This window comes from Geotrypetes seraphini, chromosome 13 (assembly GCF_902459505.1).
Source record: "Geotrypetes seraphini chromosome 13, aGeoSer1.1, whole genome shotgun sequence".
NCBI classification, from domain to species: domain Eukaryota; kingdom Metazoa; phylum Chordata; class Amphibia; order Gymnophiona; family Dermophiidae; genus Geotrypetes; species Geotrypetes seraphini.
In genome coordinates this window covers 14,108,486-14,127,097 of record NC_047096.1, presented here as the reverse complement: position 1 = coordinate 14,127,097, position 18,612 = coordinate 14,108,486, and the positions used below count along the sequence as shown (strand labels likewise).

The window sequence follows — 18,612 nt, the reverse complement described above, 5'->3', positions numbered from 1 at the left end:
AACATATGTATTCAACTATATCCTAAGAACTATTCTTTTTTACTAATCTAAACATTTAATGAAATTCAGAATACCCCCCTCCCATCCCTTCATATATTTTTCCCCTCCCCCTCCCCCTCCCCAATTCCTTATTAATAGTGAAAACTTGGGGACACACATTTTAGACCAGGTAATGAACAACTCTTTCAGACCCGCACGCGTTCCATTGCGCTCTAAGAAGACCCCAGCCGCGCGCGCGCAATTCCGCCCCGCAGCCCGCCGGCAGCAGAGGGTCCTAGCGTGGTGACGTCAGGCGCTCCCAGGAAGTGACGCCGCCGCGGGAATCCCAGTCCGATTGGAGGAGAGGGTAGGGGCGGGTTGCTGGGAGACGGAGCCCGGCCGAGGCCAGGAGCGGCAGAGGTGGTGCGGGCCGGCCGCCGGGCCCGCAGGATGGGAAAGGAGCAGGAGCTGCTGGAGGCCGCGCGCACGGGGAACCTGCCCGCGGTGGAGAAGCTGCTCTCTGGCAAGAGGCTGTCGTCGGGCTTTGGCGGGAGTGGAGGCGGGTCCGGAGGAGGAGGAGGCGGCGGCGGCAGTGGGGCCGGGGGAGGAGGCTCCAGCCACCCGCTTTCCAGCTTACTCAGGTGGGTGCCTGGAGGACCAGGAGGGTAGTTCTGGCGCATCCTCCTCTGGAGGAATGAATAGGCTGCTCTTAGCACCTCTGCTGTTGCTATTAATCGTTTCTGTAGCGCTACTAGGCGTACGCAGCGCTGTACACATTATATGCAGGTACTGTTTCTGTCCCGGAATGCCAAGTGACCTGCACTAGGTGCCTTAGGACGAAGGGGGGGGGGGGGGTTATGAGTTAAAAGCAATCTTGAAAAAGTCTGGACTTAAATTCTGCCACCCCCGAGGAATGAACAGGGCAACTTAGATACCCACTACCTGTTCCTCCGGGGGAATTAATAGGGTAACCTTGGCACCCTGTACCACACCCTGGGGATTGAATAGGGTGTTATCGCTGCACACGGCACTTCATCCCTGGGGTCTCTGTGTCTTACTTTTAGTATATGTTTCCCACTGCTGTACTTGGGGGGGGGGGGGGGGGGGGGGGGGGGAGGGGGTTAGTATCTCCTTGGCCTGTGGTATGCTTCCCCAAGGTCCTTCACATACCATTTCCCCAACAGATTCAGATAATTTTAATGGCAATGGCAGTTTTACATGTGCTGCCAAAGTAATAGTTGTGATGGTTAAGACAAACAGAAATCATTTTGAAACAAAAATTGTAAAGAAAAGTGTGTAGAGCGTCCCATAATGAAGACGGTTTGCAGGTTTTTGTGTTGGTCCGTATTGTCTGCTGATGTTAGTGCTTTGGGTTTGAACCGCCCTCTTCTAAACAACTTAAGCACAGGAGAAACTCCAGGCTGCCTTGACAGCAAAGTACCTGGGCTACATTGCCTATTAATTGTATCATTTGAATCTGTTGAGTACTGTTTGCAAGGACCTGACTGGATTAGAGGAGAGATCCTTCCGTTCTGCTCCATTAGTAGAGGGGAGAAAAGGAGAAAGACTGGACTTTTGCTGTGAATTCCGAATAAGTCATTGGAATCACCACTTGATGACACCCAAAGACAAATAGAGCTGACAGCAGACGCCACCTTTATTGCCCCGGTAGGATTTGTCAGGAGTTCCCAGTACAGTTAGTAGGACTTCTAATAGATAAGGGGAGGCGCCACCTAAGCTGCCTCCGCACCCTGAGGTTGTGAGTAGAGAATAACACGGGGACAAATTTGTCCCTGTCCCCATGAGTTCTGTCCTTGTCCCATTCCTGCAAACTCTCCCTTAATCGCACAGGCCTCAAACACTTATTATTTTAAAGTGTTTGAGACTTGTGCAGATGAGGACAGTGCTTGCAGGAATGGGACGGGAATAAAGAGATCCTGCAGGGACGGGAAAAATTTGTTTGTGTCATTCTCTAGTTGGGAGTTCGATCTCAGCTTGCTCTCTGTGACTTCTGGGCAACTCTCCATTGCCCGAGATACCACAGTTAGATTGTTATCCTGCCAGGACAGATAGGAAAATACAGTTCTTAAGAGTACCTGATTATTATTCAATGTATTGTAAACGGCTTTGTGTGAATCTATTCCTAACAAGGCGATTAATACATCATAATAAATAAATAACATTTGACTGCAGTGTCCACTGTATTCTGTAGCATTATATAGTTTTCCTGCACTTTATTCCCTCTCCTCCTACTTCCTCGATTCAGCTTTTGTAGTTTTCCCCTGGTAGATGCTGCCTGAACTTTAATCTTGGTATGTGTTCTCAGGACCTTTGTCACTCTAGAGTCTTGGTCTTCACTCCTAGTCCATGAGGGCCAGCAGCCAACAATCAGTCAGGTTTTCAGGATATCCTTAATAAATGCGCTTGTAAAGTTTGCATATAATGGGAGTAGTAACATGAGCATTCATTACCCAGGTTTACAATAAAGCTGTCTTGTATCTAATACTTTAAACATCAATTCAATTAATTCTCATCTTGCACATGACAATAAAGTTGTGAGTATTCATTAGGGATATCGTGAAAATCTGGCTCTTTTGGTGGCCTTCAACTTGATGTGAAGACCAAGGTACTAGAGTACACTAGAGCATCTCTATCACCTTGTGTGCCCCTCCCCCCCCATCCCTCTATCTGATCAGTAGGTTGGAATAGTGGAGAGCGTGCCAGCAATCCTAACACCTCAGAGGATTTGAAGTTTCAGGTTTAGCTTTCAGCATCATTAGCAGTCTGTGAGGATTGGGATGGGATATTGGTCTAGTATTTGTGCTAGTTTTTAGTGATAGAGATCAGTGTTCATTTGATGAGGCATTGGTCTGGTATCCATTGCAACCTTGAGCATGCTAGAGGTGTGGGAAGGGTATAGGTGTTCTCCAATACAATGAAATGTTAGAGTAACAGCATCTCCTAATAATTAGGTATTTTGGAGCTTTGCTACCTGTTTCTTCTGGAGCATTTTACCAGTCTCCTTAACAGCCAAAAGGGAATGTGTCAAGGCCACAGCACTTAAAGGAATTAAAAAAAAAAAAGTTAATTAAACATTTATATACCACTTATAGCTTAAGTGGTTCACATTCAGGTACTCAAGCATTTTTCCCTGTCTGTCCCGGTGGGCTCACACTCTATCTAATGTACCTGGGGCAATGGGGGGATTAACTGACTTGCCCAGGGTCACAAGGAGCAGCATGGGATTTGAACCCACAACCTCAGGGTGCTGAGGTTGTACCTCTAACCATTGCGCCACACACTTCCCAAAGTAATACTATAACTATATTTTAGCAGTCCTTAGAGTTTCCATTATTCTTCAAAGCTGCTGACACTAGAGCAGTGCTTTCCAATCTTTGTGGCTTTACCCCCACGATAGCAGCCAAATAAAATTATGTGATCCCCTGGAGGTGCAGAATAATGATGCCTTTGGGGTCCCAACCTAGATGGGCTCTCCATAGCTGCAAGTTTTATGACCCCATTTGGGGTCCCAACCCACAGTTTGGGAAGTCCTGCCCTAGAGAATCCCATTAAAAGTATTGGGAGTCATCCTAGACAAACATCTATCCCTGGAAAAACATACTGATATTACGGTCAGGAAATGCATTTCAGTTCTTTGGAAACTACGCACCATAAAACAATACTTTGACGACACCTCATTCCGCCTGTTGACACAATCCTCCATTCTCAGCATCCTAGACTACTGCAACATCATTTATCTGGCCTCCACGAAGAAAACCATCAGGAGACTGAAACTTATCCAGAACAGCGCCGTTCGCCTTATATTTGGCTTAAACAAATGGGACCATATCACCCCTTTTTACCACAAACTACATTGGCTACCCCTTGAATCTAGAATCCTATTCAAGTTCGCGTGCTTCTGCTACAAAACTGTCTTTGGGCTATCTCTGAGCTTCCTCACCCCTCATTTCATCCTGAACAGCAATAAAAAGAACTCCCGCAGAATCATCTTTTTGACTTCCCCTCCCTAAAACTATGTCACCTCAAAAGGTTCTTCGACAAAACCTTCGCCTTCCAGGCAGCCAAACAGAACACTTGGCTAGCCCAAATTCTGCTCAAGGCCCACACCTACCTTGATTTCCGAAAAACACTCAAAACTCATTTATTCCACGCTCAATATCCCTAATCCCCTCTCTTCCATTTCTCTCTCCCCTCCCTCAAACGACCCAACTCTCCCGGTCCCCTCCCCCATCTCACTAACTCCAATGACCTACTCATTCCCCCCCCCTCGCATGCCCACCTTCATCACCTCATTGCTTGTAATTATGATCAACTGTAACCATGATCAATTGTAATTTTTGTTCCAATATCTTCTTTACTTGTAAATATAGTTTATTGTAATTTCTTATTAAGTTTTGTTTAATTGATGTGAACCGCCTAGAACTCCCTGGGTATGGCGGTATACAAAAATAAAGTTATTATTATTATGTTTCCCAGGATGAGAAACATTTGGCAAAATTTTGAGAGAGCGTTTATATAGAATTTTGTTCTTTATTGCGTGGATATTTGCCCTTTGGGTTCTGTGAAACTGTTATCCACCAAGCTTGTTCATAGTTTCTGCACATGGGTAGATTTTGTTCTTAACTGTATTTGCCTGGTATAAGATTCCTAAAATATTCATTACCAATATGAATTCTAAACAGTGAATCAATCTGAAGTTGTTTCTGCCTTCTTGCGGACCCCTCATTTCATACAATTTTATCATTGGAGGGGGTTTTGTGTGTGTGTGAATATTGTTTGGTTAAGAATATTCTCCTTGTTTTACACGCTGGAAACAATGAACCTCATTAATGTAATAAGGCACCAGTTTCCCTGACCTGCAAAATAATGCCATCTTGTTTGTATTTTTTTACATGGCACAAAAGTATTCCTGTGTCATTGTCAGCTTCAGCCTGAAAATTCACTCATTCTTCCAGTTTTGTGCGTTTGGTGAACATCCTTTGGATTTGTGGCCCATTTTTCACAGGGCATTATATTGTGCCATTCATATGGGCATCAAAGATACTGTCTGGAAGTTCAAGGAGCTTTTCATTTTGAGCTCATATTACATTTGGAGTTTCTTAACTAGGGAACGCTATCAGTAATTGAAGGCCTTGCTTAGTAAGAGCTTTTTGACATGTTGTGACAAGAGGTCTTCGCTGAATAAAAAAAATCAGCATGGTTTCTATGTCTTTCATCCGTGTTTCACTCATTATATTTGATTTCTTGAGTCTGTTATCTATGGCAGTGGTTCCCAACCCTGTCCTGGAGGAACACCAGGCCAATTGGGTTTTCAGGCTAGCCCTAATGAATATGCATGAAGCAAATTTGCATGCCTATCACTTCTATCATATGCAAATCTCTCTCATGCATATTCATTAGGGCTAGCCTGAAAACCCGATTGGCCTGGTGTTCCTCCAGGACAGGGTTGGGAATCACTGATCTATGGTATTGGCTCATTGTGTTTATCTACCTGAACACTTCAACTATATTATTGGGTTTTGATGACATTGATGACTGGGAAGGAAACTTTTCTTTCGTGCCATTCTTTAAGTTTATGGAAGAATTCTATTTATACTGAGATATTTACATTCAACATCCTGCCACCTCAAAAGCGGGTTATGCATAGGTCACGTATCAATCCATACTCTATTATCCCACACCTAAAGCTCCCTTCAGCCCACCTAACAACACCTTCCAGCCTATAAAATGTCTGCCCTTTTATTTCAAAGCTCCATACTAATCTCCATAAGAACCTAAAAGTTACCATACTGGGACAAACCAAAAGTCCATCAAGCCCAGTATTCTGTTTCCAACAGTGTCTAACCCAGGTTAGAAGTACTTGGCAAGATCCAAAAAGAGTAAAACAGATGTTATACTGCTTATCCACATACAGCTATATTTTAAGTGTTTGGGGGGCCTATTTTAAAATTCTGAAAATTATTGTGTTTCAAAAGTGATTCTGTGCAGTACTGATCTTTTGATGGGTTTGATGCAGTAAGTTGGAAGCTCAGTAGCCAGTTTGATTCATTTTATTCAGTTATATAGCATCTTTTAAAAGTGTCGTATTGAAAACAGAATTGGTGTCGAGCATATAGAAGAAGATAAAGAGGTATGTACAAATTATTAAACAGCCACAGGACATGTAAAAAGGCCAGAAGTTTGGGAAAGCAGTGTGTAATAGAAAACTATCACAGGCATAATGGTTTGGATATTATGTTTTTGTGAGGTAGGTGGAATTCCACATTTCATGCATACCATTCTACCGTGATCACTGCTGGCTTATTAAATCTCAACCTCTGTCCTGATTTATCTTCACAAGGCTTGTGACCTCTTTTCTGCAGTTGGCCAGTTTGGTTCTGTTATGTGTAATACTGTCCAAGGTATATTCTTACTAGCGTGGCAATTCATGAATGGGAGGAGATTCTACAGAAGGATCCTGGTTTCTCAGAAACTCATGTGCTTCACTTCTAGATCACAGTCAGAAATGCATCCCTTTGGACAGGTTAGAGAAATGGAGTGGACCAGAAGTGGTGAACATTGCCTTACCCAACTGCCTTTATTGTGTGTAACTTATCCCAGATTATAAACTAAACTAAACCTTAGGTTTATATACCACATCTTCTCTATAACAGTAGAGCTCGGCACGGTTTACAAGACATTAGAAACGAGAACAGCTACGATATGGTTTTGGAATAGTAGGAGAGGAGTGGAACTTTGAAAATAGGCAAGTTTTCAGATGTTTTCGAAATGTTTGGAAAGAGCCCAGATCGCGCAGTTGAATAGGAAAATTATTTCACAGCTCAGTAATTTTGAAAAATAGAGACTTCCCTAATTTGCCAATGTATGTAACGCCTTTCAACATAGGAAAGGACAATTTAAATTTTTCAGTAGATCTGGTAATGTCAGATCTTACAGAATTCTATCTTTGGGCTTGCAAATGTTTCTCCAAAGCTATATATAATTATATGATCAGTTATTGGTAACAAGCAATATGACTTCTGTTGGATAGCAAATGTGAGTGAGGGATGAATGGGGTGAAAGACATGTGACCTAGCCCTCATCTATGGCTTAACCTGCTTGATTGTCTAGAATCAGTGCCGTTGGCTTCTCCTTTTCATACAGAGTTAAATGATGAAGCACAATTAGCAAACTAAGATACCACTAATGCTTAGTTCTTCAAGGTGCAGTCTAGAAATTAAGAGTCTTCTTTGTGGTATTTAGCTTTGTCATTAGCAGAGCATTGTAGTGCTTAGAACAGGCTTGATTATGTATATGATATGTATTTTTATTTAAATGCATTAAGGTATCGCCCTCACTGGGTCCCAATGTGGTATACATTCACTTTTCTTCAATGTATTATCAGGAAGTGGTGGGAGAGATGTATAAAGACATTCAACACCTAATCTCTGGAAAGAAACAAAAAATTTAGTGCACAGTGTACTGTTTCTTGTGTTTTTGAAAGAGATTTTGAACAGTAATTTCACTGGTATCATAAGAAGCATTTTTTGGCATGCATTTAACTCGTAATAAAACATCAATGCTACAAATGCCACTTAAAGCAGAAGCTAAAGTCTGTCAATGTTATGAGCGTCTGTGTGCATAAGAACACAACCGCCCAGACAAGCAAAATTTTTTGATGTGATTGGTCCTTGAAAACTAATGGCATGTAATTTTATTTTTATTTTTTATGCAGTAGTTATCCTAACTTGAGCAACAATGCAATCGAGGCTTTGCTACTGTTTGGATCTTCTTATCTTTGCAAACTTGAATTTTCAGCTGTGACATAAATTAAATTTTAAAAAAGAAAACGACTGCAAATGATGGATGATGAAATGTGTGTTTGCTTGTCAACTATTGAGCTGCATTTTGAGTTAATTTGCACTCAAAAACAAGCACATCCATCACACTGATTAGCAATTCTATTCTATCTACTTTAGTTTCACCATTTTTTTACAATTACCCATACATAGCTTACAGAACTTTAAATAAATAACTCTCAAATTTATTTTTTTGTTGGTTTTGCAATTTTATAATTTCAATTATAATGTGCCATGAAAAACATTTGCTCTGTTTAGTGTGCCAGAGTTAAAAATGTTTGAGAATTGGGAGTGGGGGGGGGGAGTTTGGGGGGATTCTTTGGGGGGGGGGGGAAATTGTTTGGTTGTACGTTTGATGATCTCGACCTTGTTGTACTGTATTGTGTATTTACTGATTGTGCACCAATAAAACATGATTTATACTCAAAATGTTTGAGAGACACTGCCTTAGATCAAGGCACATTAAAGTTACCATCTTGTAAGGTAGCTCTGAAATTCTGATTTATTTTACCTGTGATTTCACCAGGTTGGTACTGTACTAGGTAATGGCAACACTTATTCAGAGCCAAGTCCTAGAGGCAGGGAATGACGTGTATCAGCAAGCAGACAGCTAATACAAGTTTGTGTTATTCATATGAACATACATATAGAAACACTAAAAATTATTTTGATACCCTTGTTAAAGTGTGCAGTATTATGAGACTGCAGCATTCTTTTGAAAATATCAAAGGTGGGTAGTGTTTCTCTGTTTTAGGTATAGATTCAGTTGTAAATTGTTTAGTTCTGCCTTTCAAGGGATATCCTGTCATCTAATATAGGCACACCTAAACAGCCAGGTTTTCTGTATTACCATAATGAATAAATGAACATGTTTGTGAGAGGTTTGCATGTGGTAGGCTTCAATATATACAAATCCCAATGTTCCCCCAGGGGAGGGTTGAGAAGCACTGATCTAATAAAGCTTGACTCTTTCTGAAACCCAGTGTGTACTTTCTACTGTCCCTGTTTTTTCTTCTTTGTGTCCATGCAGAGTTCTCCCTTTGCTGTCTATGTCCAAGACATTTTCTGCCTCTGATGTGCTTTCTTTCCTGTTTAGTACAATTTGACTCTCCTCTGTTAAGGAAACCACAACAGCAGGGTGTCTCAATGATACCGCAAGAGCTCAAACTTGTGGAGTAGAGTGGCTGGAAAGATAAGGAAATACCATAACCCAGGAGAGCCACAAATGGCTAAAATGGTAATACAATTTAAAAGTAGAAACATTTGTTGCCTGTTGGTTCTTAAACTTACTCTGACAGCATTTCACCAGATTGCTGTGTGCCACTCTTAAAGGTAAACCTTAGTTTTTTTAAATCAGATTTTTCTTAGACTTGTTTTTCTTCCCTGCAGTGCTCTTACACAGAGGTCCAATATTGTTAGAAAGACTTGACATTTTATATTTCAGATACCGAAAGAGTGGTTGATCGCTGGAATAGACTTCCACCTCAGGTGATTGAGGCAAGCAGCGTGCCTGATTTTAAGAAGAAATGGGATCGTCACGTGGGATCTCTGCACAGAGTTAAATAGGGGAGGGTCATTAGGGTGGGCAGACTAGATGGGCCGCGGCCCTTATCTGCCTTCTTTTTCTATGTTTCTAATGTTCTTTCCATTCATGTTCTCTTCTATATTCTAAAAGATTGAATTGTAGTTCTTCCCTTTCTTACCTTATGTATCTATTAGTCTGTAAGTCCGTCAGTCTAACCTATTATTTTAAAAATTAAATGGTATATTTAATCACATGCCTATACTTTTTATTAAAGTTGTATTTCGCTTAGTAAATTAAATAAGCGATTTATCAAACCAAAATAAAACTTGAAACTTAAACTTGTAGTCAGTGATTCTAGCTACGGGAATAGTGCTGCGTGTCCCATAATGGGGCTATTATAAATTCAGGATAATTTAACGAATTTCATATTCAAGCAGAGCTGTCATGTAGTTTGGCGTAGATGTGTTTTCTTATTTAAACAGTGTCTGCTGTCATTGTTTTGCTCACACAAGTTGCTTGTACTTGGTCCTAGAACGATTTCTAAATATTTGGCTAAAACAACGATTAGGATACTTATGAAACTCTGATTTCTTTCTTCTGATATTCTCTGGTTGTCTGCTCAGTTTTTCCTAAATAGTAGAACTACTTCTGTACACACACGGCAATTGTACAATAGAAATCTTACTGGAGTACAAAGTTCAGTGTGGACTTCTGAGCTTATGTTCAACTGTTGTGCATGCTGGTATGATCAGATGGTTTACTGGTAGTGAGTAGCCCAAAGACAAACAGCTTCTGGCGTTTTAGCTTTTTCTTCAAGGTGGCAGCCTTGGCAGTATGAAGGTAAATTCTAACTCCTCTACTAATAGCTGTGACCTGGAAGTCAATGCAATTTAATCCCAAAATTGGGAAAAAATGATGATCATTCTATAAATGCCATAGTTGTGAAACACATTCCTGTTATGTATTCTTAATTTGTCAGCCCAGTGGAAAAAATATATCTGTAGCTGCTTTATTTCTAGATTAGATTTTAGTATGGGAGAACATTTATTTATAAACTTACGAAAAATGTGATGCTTTTGAGTTGTTACAATGCAGAAAAAAGAAATAATAGCAGTCTGTACTGAGGAATGATATATTCACAAACTGTGCAGGCCTTTGTAAAAGTTTATCAGTTTCCTGGCCAAACATACCAAATCAAACTATTCTGAACTGTTTTTGGTCCTGCTTATGAACTGTATATACTCAAATATAAACTGAGATTTCTGGGCCAAAAATGGCCCCAAATTGGGGATCTCGGTTTATATTTAAGTCAGCACCTACCCGCCTCTTCCCGGACTTATTGCAGGCCTCCCCTGGGCTTGCCTTAAGCCCTGGTGGTCTAGGGGTGAGCTGGGACCGGAGGGATCCCGCCCGCCTCCTCTCCCAGCTGATTCTGAAACATCACACCTCCCTTCTGCCTCCCAGGCCACTAGAAAACTGTGATGAGCAAATCCTAAATATAATTTCTGTCTAGTTGAAAATTCCAGGGTGTTGTTTGTTTGTTTTTTTTTAAATTCAAGGAAAGCCATTGTTCATATTCAGATATGGTCTCCATTCTCTTTGGTAGTGCTTTCTGATTCACAATTCAAATCAATTCAGCAATTCAGTTTGGCTGAGTCAATTCAAATCGATTTGTTTTTGAAAATAAAGTCTGATTCACCAATTCATTGCATTACATTACATTAGAGATTTCTATTCCGCCATTACTATGCGGTTCAAGGCGGATTACAAAAGAGTTATAAATGGTGGGTTACAATATAGGATCATTGGTGAATTCAAGAGAAGTTGAGAAGAACTGGTAGTATCTGTGGGATCGGGTGAAGGCAGGAGGAGGGAAGGTAATTGATATGTTAAGAGTGTTTCAGTGATTTCTTGAAGAGTATCGTTTTTATTTCTTTTCTGAAGATCTTGTATTCGGGGGTGGTTATCAGTAGGTTGGAGATTTGGTTATCCAGTTTTGCTGCTTGTGTTGCCAGTAGTCCGTCATACAGTTTTTTTTTTTTGTTTTGACTTCTTTGATTGGAGGGTGTGTGAAAGGGGTATGTGTTTTTCTATGTCTGAGAGATGTAGTTTGGTAGAGGTGGTGGTTTAGGTAGATTGGGCTGTCTCCGTTTAACAATTTAAATAGCATGCAGTAGAATTTAAATAGTATTCTTTCTTGAATTGGTAGCCAGTGTGAGTTGATGTATGCTTCTGTAATATGGCCGTGTTTCTTCAGTGAATAGATGAGTCTCAGAGCTGTATTTTGGATTGTTTGTAGTTGTTTAGTCATTGTTGCAGGGTAGGGGAGGTAGAGGATGTTGCAGTAATCCAGTAGGTCTAGTATAAGGCACCATGGGGAGGAGGGGAGAGTCCGCCCTGTCTGCAGACCATAAAGGTACTCCCGGTGTCTGCGTCCAAACTTCTTCCTCTTCTTCTCTATTGGGTCCTGCCTTCACGCAGAGAGGAAGACCCAATGCTGGCAGTGCTGTTCCTCCTCTCCCCCTCACACTCATGGCACCTCCAATTCTCAGATAAGTTGGTGGCACTGTCGGTCATTTAGGCACCCACTGCGAGCCAGCTCTTCAAGTCTCTCTGCCACATTCCACAGTCTCTCCGACTTTCACTCACTCAATGTCCTGGGTTGCCGGCAGCTTTCCTCTCTCTCTTGCTTTCCCTCCCACTTCCCGTGGTCCTGCAATTGAAAGGTGTTTTTAAAAGTATAACCTCAAAATAGAACACAACCAGAGTCTTTATAAGTTGCTTTGATATTATTTTTTTTCACACCATCTGCAAAAATATGAAACCGGAAGCAGAAGGTTGTGACATATGATGCTCTTGGATAATGCCATTCAGTTGAACTATAAACCCAGAACTGTGGTTGCAGTAGGAAATGCTTTGCATATTTTATCAGACTGCTTAAAAATAAGCAAGGATATACTGTACCATTTGAGGTTTGCTAGGGCTGATGTTTTAGGGTTGTGCGTCAGTTATTATGTTTTGATGAACAGTGCTGCGTATATCTGGTAGCATTATAGAAATAAGTAGTAGAAGTAGTACGTAGTTATTCCTATAAACTTTGACATAAACCAAGGAGGCTAAATGAGGAAGGGCCAGAATGCAGGTTGTTCCATGAAAGAACATAAAAATTGCCGCTGCTGGGCCAGACCAGTGGTCCATCGTGCCCAGCAGTCCGCTCCCGTGGCAGCCCTTAGGTCAAAGACCAGCGCCCTAAAGTTTGGCTGTAGGTCATAAAAATATATTATCTCTTGAAAAGGGATGTAGAGCAGGGCTCCACATTCAGCTTGATTTTCATGACGTATTCAATGCATAGTCATTCTGGATATGTACATTTGTATAAGAGTCTCCAGTGTATGTAAATTTCTCATGGATATCCTGAAATCCCAACTAAGGCCTAGATTCTTTTAAAAAACGCGTAAAAAAATGAAAGGCTACTATCGCAGCCGTTTTGGTAGTGAATTAAAAAAAGCGAGTCATTCTCTAAAAAATGCTCATGTAAATGAAGTTAGCAGAGAGTAGCGAAGACTCACTACATTTGCATGTGCCCATCACTGTGGCAGAAAAAACGCAAAAAGGAAAAAAAACAAAAACACAACAGTGGGAGAGATGTTCAATCTCTTCCACTGCCAACCAACACACACCCCTCCCTGCAGTGAGAGAGATGCCCACTTTCTCCCGCTGCCACACAACACCCCTCCCCTGCAGCGGGAGAGATGACCACTCTCTCCTGCTGTCAATCGAAACCCCTACCAGCAGTGGGAGAGATTCCCATTCTCTCCTGCTGCAACACAACCCCCCTTCCTCCAACCCTTCTCCCCCATACCTTTAATTAGATGGCTGACCAGAGGGATGCCTACTCCCTCTGACCAACTGGCCCAAGTCTTCCAAAATGGGCCTTTCTCTCCCTGGTGCATCCAGGGAGGGGCCTGGGCTCTGATTGGTTCAAGTTGTTTAAGGCCCCACCCATAGGAGGGGTCTTATACAACCTGGGCCAATCAGAGCCTCAGGCCCCTCCCCGGATGCACTGGGAAGGGGCCTAAGACTCTGATTGGCCCAGGTTGTCAGTTCGAGCAGCAGCACAGCCTTTGGGAGAGGATCTGGAGTGGCTTGGCACTCTTTCAGTCATACCTGCAACAGCTTACTAGCAAAATATGAGCAGTCAGGCTTGTCTGAGAGCGTTTGCTCTACTGGTGTGATTATGAGATGGAAAGCTCCTCTTGATGAAGGGATACAGTGCTTGGGGTTTTCAGTCTCCTGGCTCAGGTTGCTCCTACACGCTTCCCTCAAGTTGTATGGCCATTCTCTTGTTGGAATATACCTCACAAAATGATTATGGATTACCTTCCTGGAGGTCATTCGAAATTACTCATCACTGACACACTGGACATTCGAGCCTCTGGGCACCCTTTCCTTTGTTCCTTTTCTTGACCAGACTTGTGCAGCTTTGAAGGTCGGTGATCTTCCTGCCACTGCCATTCTTTCCAGTGCGCTGCTCCTTTATACTGTAAGGACAAGAATAGAGGATACCACTGCTGTTTCATGGAATCTAGAGGGTATCCTTCAGAACCCTAAGACCGTTAGTGCAGGTTGCAATCAGGTAGGTGGCTAGTTCTTTTCATCTAGTCATGTTTCACTGGTTCATGTTTTAAGTATTATGTGTTATGAGCAGAACAAACTTGTTTCTTAGTGGGTATCCACGTGCCCCTTCCTCATATGTTTCCTCTCTAGGGCTGGCCATATGCTTTGATACAAACTGAGGAATTGCAGGACAGCTTAGAGTGATGGGAGGTGGAGAAAAAAAAAATGTTAATGAGGGTCTCTACACAGAATCTCCTGGGAAGGGACAGACTATCCAAGAGTTCAGGAATGATGTGCCTAATTACTAGAAAGATTATCAAAGTAAATCTCTAATTTTCCCTCATCTCGAAATGGAGATGACTTGGAATAGTGGTGAATCTTCCCAGAAGTAGCTGGCTTGCCAAAATTACTACAAGGCTGTACTGACAGTTTATCCGGGAAATCACAAATAATGACGTGGGGAAAAAATTTGTCCCTGCACCATCCCCACAAACCATTTGATCTAATCTGCACAAGCCTCGAATAGTTATGATTTTATACTGAACTTATTTTATTAAAGTATAAAAATATATTCTGTACAATTGTCATTTTATAAACACAAATACAAAACCCCTGTCTCCCCTCCCCTTCACAAATAATATAACATAAAACTCACTTCTATACCGCAAATACCGTTAAGTTTTATGTGGTTCACAAAAGATAAAGAATACAATTGAAAAGTATATCTAATTCCCAAAAGATTCAATATAAAGATGTGTGTTTAAGGCAGTGTTCTTCAACCACCGGTCCATGGACCAGTGCCAGTCCACAGAAATTTTCTGCTGGTCCACAGGGCCAGCACATGCATCAGGTCCAAAACAGTGTTCTTCAACCGCCGATCGATGCGTCATTATCTTTGAGCCAGCTCCCTCTTCCTAACTGATTCAGTGCACAAAACCACGGACAGTGGCTCCTACGGGCAACCTGCGCCTGAACCGGAAGCCTTCTCTCTGACGTTGCAACGTAAGTGGGAAGGCTTCCAGATGAGGCACGGGACGTGCAAGGTGCAATTAGTACTATTATGGGGGTGGGGTCTGGGGTGGAGATTGGGTAGAGATGGGTGGAGTCTGACCCATGACATAGCCCAGTGTTCTTCAACCACCGGTCCACGGACCGATGCCGGTCCACAGAATAATTCTTTTATTTCTGCTGGTCCATAGCTGTAAAAAGGTTGAAAAACTGGTTTAAGGCACAACGAATCTGTTGGTAAGAATAGAAAGATGTAAATAAGTGATTCAAATCCTTCGCTCATAAAGCCGCTTGAAAAGATAGCATACGCTGTTGGAATTTTTGAATTTACAGCTCTTAGCAGATGGGAAAGAAAATGGCACGTGAGATTTCCTAGAATGTTTAGAATTGGTAGTGATAAAAGATTCCATAAAGTATTCTGACAGTACCTTGAAACAAATGCATCCAAACTTAAACTTAATCCGCACCTCGACTGGCAGCCAATGCAATTGGCGATAGAAGAGGGTAACATGATCATACTTCTTCAAGTTATAAATCAATCAAACCTCTCCTCCTTCAAAAAATTCTTAAAATCTCATCTTTTTAAAGATGCTTTTAACATTTAAATTTTAGATTCGTTTAATATTTTCAGATTTTTAACTACCTTGTTCCCTTTTGTTCTTTCCCTTTTTTGTTTTTTCTAAAAAAGTTGTAACTTTTCCCCCCCTTTCCTCACAACTCAAGTTTGTCTCGTCTTTAAAAATTATGTCATTTGATTTGTCTTTTTGTAATTTAACTATCTTTTATAATTTTGTATATCGCTTAGCAAACCGATTAAGCGATTCATCAAATACTAATAAACTTGAACTTAAACTTGTATTATGCGCTATTGAGAAAACTGAATAAGCCAAATTATTACAGAATGCTACACAGGTAAATCATGCTAACAGAATACCGCAATCACACATGACAGGAATAGTGTTAGGGGAGTGCAACTAGGGCAACTGATCCTGGTCAGAGAGAGCCCTAAGCCAGCTGGAAGCTAAAGAAGCACAGCCTGAGCTTTGCATTCCTGTTATGTCTAACACCAGCTGTAGCAGGATACATATTTCAAATCTGATATATTTTAATCACAAAATAAAAAATAAAATTTTTTTTTTTTTCTACCTTTTGTTGTCTCATCATTTTATTCTTCAAATCATGTTGGTCTCGGGTGCTGATCTCTTTTCTTTTGTCTTCTCTTAACTCACTTGTTGTTTACTAATAGTGCTAAAAAATAGATTTTTTTCTCTGAGCCACATCACCTTTTGTTCTATTAAAGTAGTATAAAAGAATAAAACTCTCTTTAATAAAGGAGCTCTTGCATTCTGTGCTTGAGGCATGTCCCTTAATTGAGTTTTTTTAATTGCAAAAGATAGAATGTATGATGGCCCATAGCAATTCAGCAGTTTGTTATATTGAACTGACTTACAATAAAAAAAAAATGTTCATCACTAATTAAAGAGAAAATAATTAGCACAGCTTTCTAAAATATACAAAGTGTGCACATTTAGAGGATTTTCCCCTGGTCACCATGATTCATAACCACCCCCTAGTGAACCTATCCAGGAGTGTATAATTTATTTGATGTCTTGATAAACAGTACCGCCTTTCATACAATATAATGATAAAAAAGACAATTAAATGAAAGAAAGTATAATCTGTCAACAAGGGAGATGTATGTTGGTACTTATCCTAAATCCCTGAACCTCAACCTCAAGCTACTTAGAACATCAGAGAGAAGGAATAAGCTTTTAGAGCAGGAGTGTCTAACCTTGGTCCTCGAGGGCCAGTCCAGTTGGGTTGTCAGGATTTCCACAATGAATGTGCTTGAGATATATTTGTAAATACCTCTTATTCCAAGTGATATATGATTCATATATCACTTGGAATAAGAGGTATTTATGAGCTATATGCGATTCCAAGTTAGAGTCCTATTGAAGAAATAACCAAGTTAGTGGGACTCTTTGAGATATATTTGGATGCACTACCTCCATTGTTTGTAAATAGATTTCATGCATATTTGTTGTAGAAATTCTGAAAACTTTACCTGGTGAGAGCTTAAGTTGGACGCCCTTGTTTTAGAGCGACTTTAAAGCAGACATGATTTAATTCTCTTAAATAACAGGGGAGCAAATTCCATTCTAGGGAGCCATAAATGAAATAATATAATTCCACTTGCCAAGATGAAGGAGGCAAAAGAGTTGATTGATTTCATATATTGGGGATGTATAAATTGAAGCGTGATACAGGTATAAGTAAATCGGAAAGATAAACTGGGATACCGGTTCTAGAAGGACTGTGATGTACAAGGTCCTTTTGGTCATGCAGGGTATCCGCTATAATAAAACCCTTAGTGCGCATGCACAGTTGAAACTCCGTGCGGTTGTGCTTCATGATCCGTGTCGCTGCATCGTCCTCCATCCTCATGCGTATACACGTTAATGGCTTCTCCCCTCCCACACCCCAGCCACCCTGCGCCTCGACGAACAGCAAATGTCCAGGGCTCTAGGGGTCAAAGCACCGCTGCTAGGCGCACACACAGGAAGGAGCCACAGGTAAAAGGGAGGAGAGCTGCGATGGGACATCTTGCCTGAGAGAGACAGAAAGCCCCAAGGCTGCCCGGCCTAGCAGAAGCTGGACAGGGAGCAGGGAAGGGAGAAGGCATACTACTGGACAGGGGGGGAGGTAAAAATAAGGGAGAAGGGCTACTGCTGGACAGGGAGAGCAGGGAAGGGGTGCTGCTGGACAGGGGGAAGGTAAAAGGAAGGGAGAAGGGCTACTGCTGGACAGGGGGGAGGTAAAAAGAAGGGAGAAGGGCTACTGCTGGACAGAGGGAGCAGGGAAGGGGTGGTGCTGGACATGGGGGAGAGAAAGAAAGAAAGACAGACAGACAGGGGGTTCAAATACTTAAAGGGTATTAACGTAGAACAAAATCTTTTCCAGAGAAAGGAAAATGGTAAAACCAGAGGACATAATTTGAGGTTGAGGGGTGGTAGATTCAGGGGCAATGTTAGGAAATTCTACTTTACGGAGAGGGTAGTGGATGCCTGGAATGCGCTCCCGAGAGAGGTGGTGCAGAGTAAAACTGTGACTGAGTTCAAAGAAGCGTGGGATGAACACAGAAGATTTAGAATCAGAAAATAATATTAAATATTGAACTAGGCCAGTTACTGGGCAGACTTGCATGGTCTGTGTCTGTGTATGGCCGTTTGGTGGAGGATGGGCAGGGGAAGGCTTCAATGGCTGGGAGGGTGTAGATGGGCTGGAGTAAGTCTTAACAGAGATTTCGGCAGGTGGAACCCAAGCATAGTACCGGGTAAAGCTTTGGATTCTTGCCCAGAAATAGCTAAGAAAAAAAAATAAAAAAATTTTAAATTGAATCAGGTTGGGCAGACTGGATGGACCATTCGGGTCTTTATCTGCCGTCATCTACTATGTTACTATGTTAGGGGGCCAGGGAGAGAGACAGAAAGACAGACAGACATACAGAAAGAAAGAAAGAAATGCCTAAGTCTACACATCTATTCTAGCACCTGTTAATGTAACGGGCTAAAAAACTAGTAAGTTATAATGTGAGGACACAGCTTAATTATTATGGATGTG

General features: G+C 41.5%; 1 protein-coding gene across 1 annotated transcript in view; it reads left to right on the top strand.

The window, feature by feature from the left end:
- The first annotated feature begins 289 nt into the window (after positions 1 to 289).
- ANKS1A (ankyrin repeat and sterile alpha motif domain containing 1A) overlaps positions 290 to 18,612 on the top strand; it is a 198,023-nt gene continuing 179,700 nt past the window's right edge. The window contains 1 exon segment of the mRNA XM_033917877.1: positions 290 to 620. Coding sequence (XP_033773768.1) covers positions 430 to 620 — 191 coding nt within the window. The 5' untranslated portion in view covers positions 290 to 429.